This window comes from Physella acuta, unplaced genomic scaffold (assembly GCF_028476545.2).
Source record: "Physella acuta isolate Inbredline_101_S28 unplaced genomic scaffold, ASM2847654v3 ptg002065l, whole genome shotgun sequence".
NCBI classification, from domain to species: Eukaryota; Metazoa; Mollusca; class Gastropoda; family Physidae; genus Physella; species Physella acuta.
In genome coordinates, this window is record NW_026733568.1 from 34,166 (window position 1) to 46,364 (window position 12,199).

Below are 12,199 nucleotides of genomic sequence, written 5' to 3' on the forward strand. Positions count from 1 at the left end.
AAAAAAGAGACAAAGTTTAAAAAAAAATAGACTGAATCACCCCCTACTATTAACTACATCTATCTCATATCTTAAACAACCAAGGTTGCTTTAGACCTAGTGATATGCATCACAGACCTATTAATACAAATACTAATTTTTATTACAATAATTCATTTTTTAAATTTTATTTATAACATGACATGTATGTCAACGTAACAACCTGGGTGTTTTTTTTTATCTACATACATCTGTATGTGCATCTATATGTATTATCTACATTTATCCGCATGTGCATCTATATGTACATGCATTTTAAAACCAGTAAGGTTATGTGGACAATTGTGTGAACATGTATATGTAAGAATGTGTGATTAAATGAACATGTATATATAAGAATATTATTTATATAGGCTATATATGAAAGTGTATGTATATATAAATATAGGTGTATATTTTTGTAAATATTATTTAAATACTTGATAAAGTAAATTAATAATCAGCTTAAGAAATGTATGATAATTAGATACAGTTTGTTAGTAGAGTCAATATAAACTCCACATTCAGCTTTGTAAGAATCATGAAGTACACACATATTCACTGAAAGTTTTTCAATTAAATTTTAAGTATTCATTAGCCAACACAGAGTTTAGGAAATTAGTTATGACAATCATCATGCATGTAGTAGACCTATATAGACGTGAATGTTTCAAATTAGGTTTCGTACTATGAAACTTAAAACTCTTTTAAGTTATGATAATGCAAAAGCTGATGTTAAGATTATTATAGTACTAAAATAATAAATTCCAACTTATCAAGATTTTCATGCAAAACAAGTTGTTTAAATTAAAACCTGAATATCAAAGTATTTAATGTATTACGTTTTTATTAAATAAAAGGGAGGTAATATAATGCAAGCTCAAGTCGTATACAATCTTGTTACTGTTTTAGAACATGCTTTTTGAGTTACTTACCCTTTGAGAGCTAGGCAATTTCATGATCAACTCAAGCTGAGAAATTATTTGAGTCATTTCTTTAGTTATCAACTGTGCTAGTTTTTAAATTTATTTATCAACTGTGCTAGGTTTTAGTTTATTTATGAAATACACTCGTTTTTAATTTATTTATCAACTGTGCTAGGTTTTAGTTTATTTATGAAATACACTCGTTTTTAGCTATTTATCAATGGCGCTGGCTTTTAATTTATTGACCAGCTGCGCTAGGTTTTATTTTATAATATCAACTGTACTACTTTTTAGTTTATTTACCAACTGCACTAGTTTTTAGTTTATTTATCAACTGAGCTAGTTTTTAATAGACTGACTAAACATTGGTTGAAATGTCTTGTGGGTCACAATGTTAGATAGATCTACATTTTGGTCAAAATAGTGACAGTGTAGACATAATTAATTAGCCTCATTGGACAACTGTTTAAAATAATATTTAAAACCAGTTGATTGGAAAATGAACAGCTGATAATGAGTTCATATCAACTTGCTTTCAAATTAGGGCCCACAATAATTAGTGTCACTAGGTCAGGCTATACCTGGTGAGGTAACCCAGGGTGTCACCCCACTCCACCAACATCTACATGTGCCACATAATAAAAATATAGTAATTTGGTGTCACCCACACCCATTCAGGATGGTGTCACCCTGTGTCTAATGATGTATGTAACTGTAATAAGCTATTCAACAAACTGGGAAAAGCAGACTTTCTCTTTTCAAGTTAGTTATATTTGTTTAGCAGCATACATCTGGAGGTAATACCACAGTATATAAACATTTTTAGCAGCATATGTCTCTTACATTTGTCCCCACTTTAGATGGTGTCATAAAGTACTGTCCACAACCCCTCCTGCCACACCTTGTGACACGCCCTTTGACTCTGGCCTACACCCATACACCCAAAATTTCCAGTACTCAATCACAGAGGGTATATAACAGTTTATAAATATATTATCAGTAATTGATGGGGAGTGTAGTTTGTGACCAGTGAAGATTTGCCACTGTTTAGTTTACCTGGCCGCACATTAAATAAAAGAAAGAAAGAAAGAAGTTAAAAAAAATAGTGGCAGGTAAAAAAAAATTTCAATACTCAAGCAAGAGTATAGAACATGAGAATGTTCATCCTATCAGAAATACTGACCTCAGTCTGGTACCCTGCTTGGACAGTGTAAGGTCTCTTCTGCAAAGGTGACATAGCTGTAGGGTAAAGGAAACAAAAGGGGGTTAGGTTTGGCAAAGTCCGGGAAATTACTCATTATTCTTTAATTGCCATCTGTAGTTAGGGCTTTTAGTGTCAGTGTAAAGGCTGTTTTTCAAGGCCATTTGTGTATATATATATATATATATATATATATATATATATATATATATATATATATATATATATATATATATATATATATATATATATTTGTGAAGTGAAGCACAAGCCTTCACACTACGTTGACAAAGACTATACAGATGAGGTTTTATATTATAGATAAGGCTATATACCATTCAACTCACACCCCCAAAAACAAAAATCATTGCTAGATCTTTTTGTGATGGTGTTGTTGCTTACCTTCTTGAAACTTACAGAAATCCAAATCTGAACGGCAGCTCTTCTTACCTGTGGTTCTACCTGTGAACTTTCCCTGACCTTCTTCAGCAGACGTGTATGGCCTAGCCCTGGCCTGGGTGACTTCCCCAGGTGTCAGCAGATCTCTGTAATCATCCTTGAAAAGACACACAAAAAAAGGTGAGAAGCTGCTGTAAAATGTTTAGCAGTTGTAGTTGGTGATGAAGAGCTGTAGTAGAGTGAGAGAGTGCAGTCATATCATATATGATTGGATCATGTCTTAAATTTGTGGGATATTCAGATCCACCCAAATCTCATGGGTCACTGACAATATCAATTTAATGCCTGTGACTCTACAGCCCATGTAGTGCTGTAGACTGTTTAACCACGAATTTCAACTAAGACTTGTCTGCAACCTTCTTGTACCATGTGTGGACTTAAAGCTACCTTAGCTGTGTCTTTATGATATCCAGTTCCACCCAAATCTCATGGGTCAGTGACATAAGTCTGTATAATATCAATTTCATCCCTGTGATTCTACAGTGGATGGAGTGCTGTGGACTGTTTAACCAGTTTTCCACTCCAACTTGTCTGCATTCTTCTTCTTCCATATGTGGGCTTAAAGCTTCAGTAGCTGTGTATCTATGATATCCAGGTCCACCCATATCTCATGAGTGAGCGACCTTACTTGGGAAATATTCAGATGGCTTAGCATGGTGCTAAAGGGATGGCATGAGTGAATGGCAGAGTGGTCGATTGCTAACCTAAAAGTCTTGAGTTTGAATCCCGGTTTTAAGTCTGTAGGACATCCCTGAGTCCACCCAGCTGTTATGGGTACCTGACTCATTTTAGGGAAAGTAGAAGTAACAGGACACTGTGCAGAAGAAGAGAACTTTACAACATCTAACCTATGTACCATAAGGTTGAAAAGGTACTTGAATTATTTTTCTAGTATGGTGGTGACCAAAAAATACCATCATGAAAGCGTTACTCCATCATTTTCTTTAAAATGTTAAGTCTAAATACAATTTAGATCTAACTTACAACAGCTGCAAAAAATTTCCAATATGTTGACACCCTGTAAATTTGTCAATTCACTAGTAAATCTATACTTAAATATATATACAATTTTTAAATTTATAATTATCATATACCATTACGTAACTATACATATTAGCCCAGGATTAGGTCAACAAGGTGTAACTTTACCTGCGCTGTATGTTGTTGGCCTAACTGTGGCCCCTGCTCATACTCATTAACCCCTGGCTCACCACTACGCCTTCTCTCAGCATGTCCAGGCACAGCCAAAGTATCTGGCATAAACATCACAGAATCTACAGAACCTCTGGACCCTGGTGAAAAGTAAACAAAGTTTTAGTAATAAAAAAAAAAAGGTGCAAAAAGAAAATAAAAATAAATGAAAAAATTGAGCTACAAAAAAAATCTTACTTGATATTAATCTAACAATAGAATTTAGACAGTTATGAATATATAGCTTCATTTTACTTTATGTAGAATTAGTTAACATAAAATGTTGGTAATATTTGAAAATTAATTGATTTTATCAAAATTTTAGTGTAGGTTTCTTGTTTACCAACTGATGGGATGAACTGTTCTAGGATAACACTGTTCACTCTATAAATTTAAACAGCTTTAATTTATCAATAAATTAAAGCAGCTTCTGATTAAACTATGTATTTAAACAGATAATGGTAGATTTATAAATTTAACAGTTTCTGATATTAAATTCTGTATTTAAATTTTTTTAAAATATCATATATTTTCCCTTTGTATAACACTAACTCCACTAAATTTAGATTTATAGAAAGCTGAAAATAGAATTTATTATATGGCACAGATAATTTTATTAGACTTCAGTGCTGTAAAAACAAATTTAAAGCTGTGTAAATCACACACACACAGGTCAACATTGTCCAAAACTGTTAACAAGATCAACAAGCCCAAAATGATGTGAATAAGATGAACAAATAATGTGAATAATGTTAAGCTGATTAGTTAGCAGTAAATAATGAATTAATTATTGTTTGTATCTCCAATTAAAATGTATACCAAAGTTAATTAGTAGATACATTTACAACACCACACACACACACACACACACACACACACACACAAACAGTGATAGTAAATATTCAAATAATGTGATGATGCAAGGATTGTGCTTTTAGGCTTTAAGCTAAGCAAAAATGCTTTTAGGCAATTTTTAAAAAAAGTGAAGTAAATTTTTGTTTATGCTCACTATTCTAAGCATTATTAAGTTTAAATTTAGAATTATGTGCATATGTGTAAAAAAAAATATACATGTGTTCATTGATATGTGTAAGTAGCCTATCTCAGTAGTGTAGGTTAAATATATAAGACATATACCAGTCATTTACATTTAAAAATTCCATAATAATAAAAAGATTACAGTATTGCTGTGTTGTTACAAGAATATCAGTTTTGCAAAGCTGTATTAATAAAGCAGGTTTATCATACAATGTAAGCTGAAAATTTTATTAATAATTGTGTGAATAAGGGGCAGTAACTCAGCAAAAGTGAATTAGTTCAGATCTCAAGACTTCTTTACTTTCATAGGGAACAAAATATTCAGGTTCTGGAGATGTCCCCAGGTTTAAATCCTCATCATCTGAAGGAAAGAAACTTGGTTCTGGGCTGAAAGGGGAGGAAAAAAGTTGCAGGTTTTGGGTTATCTTTCCTGTTGTTGGACTTTCTTCCCTTGGATCAGCATAAGCATTTATTGTCTGTTGGCCTACTACTACAAAAATTTAAAACAGGTTAAAAAAAATTAAATAAACAACCAATTTTATTATCTTTTTTATATCATCTTTCTACATATTAGATAATGGTTTTAAATATTACATAGTTTAAACAATAAATTTATATTTTTTACAAAAAGCACACGAAAAGCTAATAACTTATTTCTAACATAAAATACTTAAAAAAAACTTTTTAAAAAACCACGTTTTTCTTGTGGACTAAAAAGTAGAAAATAACTATTTACATACATTTGATGACAAAAAACGTGGGTACGTTCACCATCAAATTTCCCGACCCATCTGCCCGACCCACGTTTTTTGTCATCAAATGTATGTAAATAGTTATTTTCTACTTTTTAGTCCACAAGAAAAACGTGGTTTTTTTAAAAGTTTTTTTTAAGTATTTTATTTTCTCCTTTTTAGTCCGTTGCTACACATGAAAAACGTGGTTTTTAAAAAATGTTTTTTATATAGTTTATTTTCTACTTTATCCAATGACTTGATTAAGTATGACTTGACTAAGTGTTTATAAATACACGGACTAAAAATCTTGAGCGACCAGGATTCGAACCTGGGTTGTAGCGGCCACAACGCGAAGTACTAACCACTATACGATCACGGCCAGCGCGCTCACATCGATTGGGGCTGAAGTAACTGTGTCAATAGGTCTTCAGTCTTGTCGGTATCTTTAGAAATCATGTCCTCAATTTTATGGTCCTTAGGGCGTAATTAAATTAAGCTAATTACGGTCTCTAATTGCTAGTTTTTATGATGGCATCTGAAATTGTTAGGCAAAAGTAGCCTGCATGCCAAATTTCAGAACTATAGAACAATCAGAAGTGGGCTAATTTTCGATGTCAATTTTAACAACAAACACACAAACGCGAAGCTGAGTTAATAAAAACGTGTTAAAAAAGATAATCTAAAAATAACAAAATACACTCAGACAGATATTGTTAACACTAGAAACAACTCACTAATTACGTATATAACTCATAAAAAATTAATTAATTAAACAAAGACATTTGATGCTTTAAATGAATGGTTACGAATAAGCCAGAATAACAAAGTACTTAAGACCACTTTGAAACACTACAAGAGAGAAAATATGTAAATAAGGTGTTTGTACCTCTATGTGATAGTCTTTTTTCATTTAACCTTTTCACTTCAGATGGCTGCAACTAAAAATAGAATTAAATCAAGGGATATAATTACGAGAATTTTTTTTTAATTTAGAATTTTCTGAACAGATCTGAATTTGAAAGCCTCACCTCTCTAGACTGTATCCTAGAGCGTACACCTTGTCTGTTTTCATGTACATCTGCTGAAATTCTCTCAGAATACCCAGATGTTTTTACTTCATTTTGGCTTGTTTTATCAGGCAAGTCTGAAATTCTTTCCTGGCCAGATTTCTCGGCTTGGTAATTTTTATTTTCTGCCATACCGCTGGCCCTTCTTGTCTGGATCTGTGTGGACATACCTGGCATGGGTGCCTGGGTGTCATCGTCCAACCAACTGTCAGCTAGCTTGTTGTTGTTGGTACCTGGCAGCTTGGAAGCTCCACCAAAGTCAATGGCAGTTCTTCTGTCCAGTTTTTTTAACATGGCAGCTTTGGACTCTGCTGCTGAAAGTTTGGGAACAGCTGGCATGTTCTGATTTAGATCTGGAAGGGGAGGTAAATCTGGCACAAGCAGTTGCACTGAGTTATCTGTCTTGGGAATAAATGACAGTGGAAGAGAAGAATCAGCTGGGATATTGTTTTCTTCATCAACTGGCTGTGGGCTCTCAGGGATGACTTTATCATCCTCAACAACAGTGCCATCTTCTTCTGCAGCATTGGTCTCTTGTGTTGTTATTTCTGATGTTTCTTCATCTAAGTTCAGCTGAAGCTCCTTCATCTAGGAAACCATAAAAATTTTGCCTAGTTCAGTCTAGTATCAACTAAGTTTAAAATTTTAACACTTGTTAAAATTCTTTTTTAAAATAGAATCTATACAATGTTTTGGTAAAAGTAAAATTACTTTGTTGTAAATAAATTAACTGAATTTTTTTTTTAATTCACCATTAATAATCATTTAAACAAAATTGTTGATGAAATTAATATTTTTAGAATGCACATATACATCAATAAACTTAAAAAACTCAACAATGTGGACTGAAGCCTTATACTTAAGGCAGGCAGTGGTTTCCAAACTGAGAGGTAGGGACAGACTAGTACTGAGGCAGATGTATAAAAGTAACAGAAATATAATATTTTATATATATATATATATATATATATATATATATATATATATATATATATATATATATATATATATATATATATATATATATATATATAAATCAGTACTATGATGTCACAGTAGCATTGTGTGTCCTAGCAGTCAGTTTAAATGTTGCTGATATATCAGTTTAATCATCATCATCATTCCTTTCAATTTCTTTGCTGATTCTGTAAATCTGATCTCTGAAATTTTAAACCTTTTGTTGATTGAAGAGAGGATGGTGTATTCAGATGGTAGAGCTTATGACAGCTAACATGACAGTATCAAGTTTGGATCCCAGGCTTGAGTTTATAAGATGTTTCTTGAGCCCGCCCAGCTTTGATGGGTACCTGTTCACGTTGGGGAAACTATGGTGGCTGGTTGTAGTGCTGACCACACTATCCCCCTGTATGCCGAGGTGATTGAAAAAGATTAGCTCTACTTCATTTGCTCATATATTGGGCACAAAAGGGGAAAAGATGATTGATTAAAGACATTGCAGTGGAAAATTGACAGGCAAAAATGTCCAAGAATCAAACTTTGTGCTAACAATTTTATTTGCATGACCAGTTGTGTTAGAGCAGGGATCTCCAAACTTTTCAGTCCGAGGGCCGCATTAACTATCAAATTTCAGTTTGGGGGCCAACTTCTTCCAGGAATGTCTTTGATTTTTCTGGGCAAAGTTCCTCAGCCATCACCATCAAACGGTTTTTCCGTGGACAAAAAGATCTCCGCGGGCCGGATGAGAGGACAACGCAGGCCGCATCCGGCCCACGGGCTGTAGTTTGGAGACCCCTGTGTTAGAGCATTGTTGATAAAATACTAGGTAAACAAGATCATTGTGACAAGTTTGTATGTTCAGAACCCAACTGATGGTGTTGATATATTTGTGTATGTTTAATACATTGAGGCCAACAGATACATTAGAAAATATTCTAGTTTGACAACACAGATAAAAGTTCTAATGCAATTTAATAATTTAATCAGAAGAGCAGAGAGAAGGCAAGCAACTAAAAACTGCTTCAGGCACAAGACAAGCTTTATAGTTTACAAAGACCTTTTTTAAAATATAAGAGATAAAATTATTTATTATGTGAGTCACTTATAAAATTCACTGAAGTTAAAGACTAATTTAAAATAAACACTCAAAGATGATAATATTTCTAAAAACTTACTGAAGTGCCTAATTTTCAATACAAAAATAATTTGGTTGATAAATTTGATTATTTCATAATTTTATTTTTTTTAATTAATTAACATATTTTAATAAATAAATTTTAATCACAGAGTTACTTCCCATTGTAAATTAAACTAAAAAAGAGAGACAACCCCTGACTTTTATTCCCAGTACCTGTTGAATGTTAGACAAATTCAACAATGAAGAAATAAAGAGGGTAATCTTTTAATATTATTTTGCCTAACATCAGTGTCAAATACATAATGTGAACTTTTGTCATCTGTTTTTTATTCATATACGCTAAATTATAAATTGAAACAGAAAACTATATCTATATTAAATAATCCATTTGAAGAGTTTAGAAGTTTAACTTTTATCACGTGCTAGATGCGATTTGCTGATATTATGCTTTATTGACACTTTCGGTTATACTTTAGCAGTAGGCCTCAACAAAGGTCATAAAGTAACTAAAACTGAAAAATTGAAAGTGGCAGAAAGAACAGTCCTACCCTAGAAAGGGGACTGCCACTTAGCATGCAAATTCCTTAGGGGATCTTGTTAGAGAAATTGCTGGATTTTCAACAAATGAAAGAAGATGTCAAGAGTTGCTGAAGACTTCCAAAGATGAGTGTGCTCTTAAGTATTGCAAAAAGAGGGTGGGGTACCCATGTTAGAGGTAAAAAGAAGAAGAGAAGAAATGCAAGTCACTCTTCCGAAGATGAAGAGAGACCAACAACAGCAACATGCAAAATAATTTAGTTTAACAAAAAAAAATTAATTAAAAAAAAAATTACACTTCATAGGGTGGGGTCTCTGAAGCAGATGAACTCTACTTCATCTACCCCAGGGGCTGGCAACCTGTGGCTCATGAAAAAATATTGTTCTGCAACACTCAGCAATGAATGATGTAATAATAAATATAAACAATAAACACTTGCTATTCAATTAGAATATTGAGTTACTCCATACTTCAATATACTTCCTATTAAAGTTTCATTCACAAATTGAAAAATTTAACGTCATGTTGGATATCAATAAGAAACTAAACGAGCTAAATGTAATACTGCAAGGAAAAGAAAACCCAGCCTATGCCTTGCTGGAAGAAGTGGATTGTTTCGAAAAAAATTACTTGTCTTTGTTGAAGACAAGGAGAGCGGTAAATTACCTAATTTTTAAAAAAATCTTTAAAAAAAATTTCGTGATGAAACCAAGGCTGCTCTTAACATGATTCACTTCAGCGTTACTATAAACAAAATGAAGGATGGATTCCTGAGAGATTTGAGCAATTCAAAACAAACGCAAGTACTTTGACGTTCATGGTAGATTCTCTCAACACAAAAACAAATGAGATCAACATTGAGCCATTTTGAAGTGATGCTAGTTCGCTTCAAATGGAAATGCTGGATTTGAAAACCAAACATTTGTGGAATTGTAAATTTTCCGAACTCAAGAGCAAGTTGCAAGAGTTGAAGGTTAAGAAAAGCATGCAAGTTACACTTCGCAAGTACACAGCTAAACTAACTTTCAAAGGGAATGAAAGGCCAATGTTCCACTGATATAACTAATATTCAATGATAATAATTTTATTATTTGATTAATAATTTTATTATTTTAGCAGAGGTATCTAAAATACTTTATTATGTTTTGTGCATTCCATTGGTTCTGACACTGGTAACAGTATATATTTTCTATATAAATTCCATTATGTTCGGGGGGTGGTAGACTTTCTAAGCTGGAAGAAACTCTGCATAGGTCCTATCATACCAGTGTTTTAAGTGTTTTAGATATGATCTGTCGAGTGAGAAATGTTTTGTTTTCAAATACGAGCAAAATTTGAGATACGAGTAACCTGTTCAGAGGATTACATAGTTTGATGGAAAGAAACACCCCAAAAAGTTGCAGCTGGTTAAGCATAGGAGCTAGTTAACCACACTCGCATAACTTATTTCCACTATATGATGATGAAAGGTAGGAACAAAAAAAATCTCATTGGAAAGGTTTTTTTTAAACGGCATGCAGGTAAAAGTGGTGAAAGCATGGCAAAATAAAGGCAAAGAGCAGTGGATAGAATTGACAAAAACAAAGCTTAAATAACACAACTAGTACAGCAGCATTTAGGTTCAATTATGTTCAGTGAAGTTCAATTAAGCTGAGGGATAAAGTATAGCATTAAGAGTGTAATGAGTAGATGTTTGATTAAGAGTGTAATGAGTAAATGAATTTAAGTGACCAAAGAGTTTAGAAAGGAATGAAGCATCTACCTGTCCCCTCTACACCTCCATCAGCATCCTCCATAAGCTTAAGTCAGCAAATTAAATACATTTTTAAAATTTATTTACATTCTTTTATAATTTCTTTATACAATATTTGTCAAAACTTTTGTTTTTCACATGACTGTTTTCCTGTTTGTTCAAGTTTTTGAATGAGTATATAACGATGATTGTAAGTGTTAATCAATGTATCATTCCAGTATTAACATTCTACCAGAGTAGAGTACATAGTTTCTATGTAGAACATCAACTCACCACTGTATTCTAGGGTTTGTGTGTTTTTGTTGTTGGTAATTTAGAACAGTCTGTGATTTAGGTTGTGTAGATAGTGGATCAAAGTTTTATTATTGTAATTTTGAATGGGTCTTTGTTTCATTTAGTCCTGGTGTTTGTTACCTGTTTGTGGTTTTGTATTGAAAGGTTGTGTGATGTGCAAGATTGTCCATACATGACTGACAGTGTGTTCCCAACAGAAACCCTCATCAGTTACAAAATCCCGCCTACACCAGTGAATGTATATAAAAAAGTCGGGTTGGAGGTTGGGAAGGCGACAGAATTTTTGGGTTTTCAAAGAGAAACAAAAAGTTTGAAAAACAGCTGAATTAAGGGCTTTGGACTATAAATTAGATACCAATTCAGTTTACAAGCTTTGAATTTATTGCTATGTTGGTAATGAGACAAACCTCTAAGGCTTGCATCAGTGTTGGAGCTGCCTCTATAGACTCCTTGGTCTCCTTTGGTTTTGGTGGCTTGACCACTCTGGTCAATACTTTTTTCTTCACAACTCTTTCTTGCCTGACCTTTTTCTAGAGGAATATATATATATATATTTCATGTATAGAAAGTATATTCAAGCGTAATTTTTTCCCTTTATTTAATCAGTGATAAAAGCTAACAAAATGGAACTGTACCTATTTATTTAAAAGAGACAAATTCAGCTGTAGAATGTGAATTTGCCTTATTTTATACTCTGCCTCTGCATAAGATAATATCATAAATAAGTTCCATACTGTTTCACTACCAACAGCCAATTAGCTGGTCAGTAACTGACCATCAACTTACCAATAACTCACCATCAACTAATTAATAACTGAATAACTACCGACAACTCACCAATAACTGATTATCAACTGACCAGCAACTCACCAATAACTAGACAAT

At 33.0% G+C, this 12,199-nt stretch overlaps 1 protein-coding gene across 1 annotated transcript in view; it reads right to left on the reverse strand.

The window, feature by feature from the left end:
- LOC131931960 (uncharacterized) overlaps positions 1-12,199 on the reverse strand; it is a 58,692-nt gene that overhangs the window by 23,672 nt on the left and 22,821 nt on the right. The window contains exons 27-33 of the mRNA XM_059288802.1: positions 11,722-11,844; positions 6,596-7,222; positions 6,454-6,505; positions 3,754-3,896; positions 2,596-2,701; positions 2,128-2,183; positions 954-989 (exon numbers count right to left, since the gene is read on the reverse strand). Coding sequence (XP_059144785.1) covers positions 954-989; positions 2,128-2,183; positions 2,596-2,701; positions 3,754-3,896; positions 6,454-6,505; positions 6,596-7,222; positions 11,722-11,844 — 1,143 coding nt within the window. The remainder of the gene's footprint in view (positions 1-953; positions 990-2,127; positions 2,184-2,595; positions 2,702-3,753; positions 3,897-6,453; positions 6,506-6,595; positions 7,223-11,721; positions 11,845-12,199) is intronic.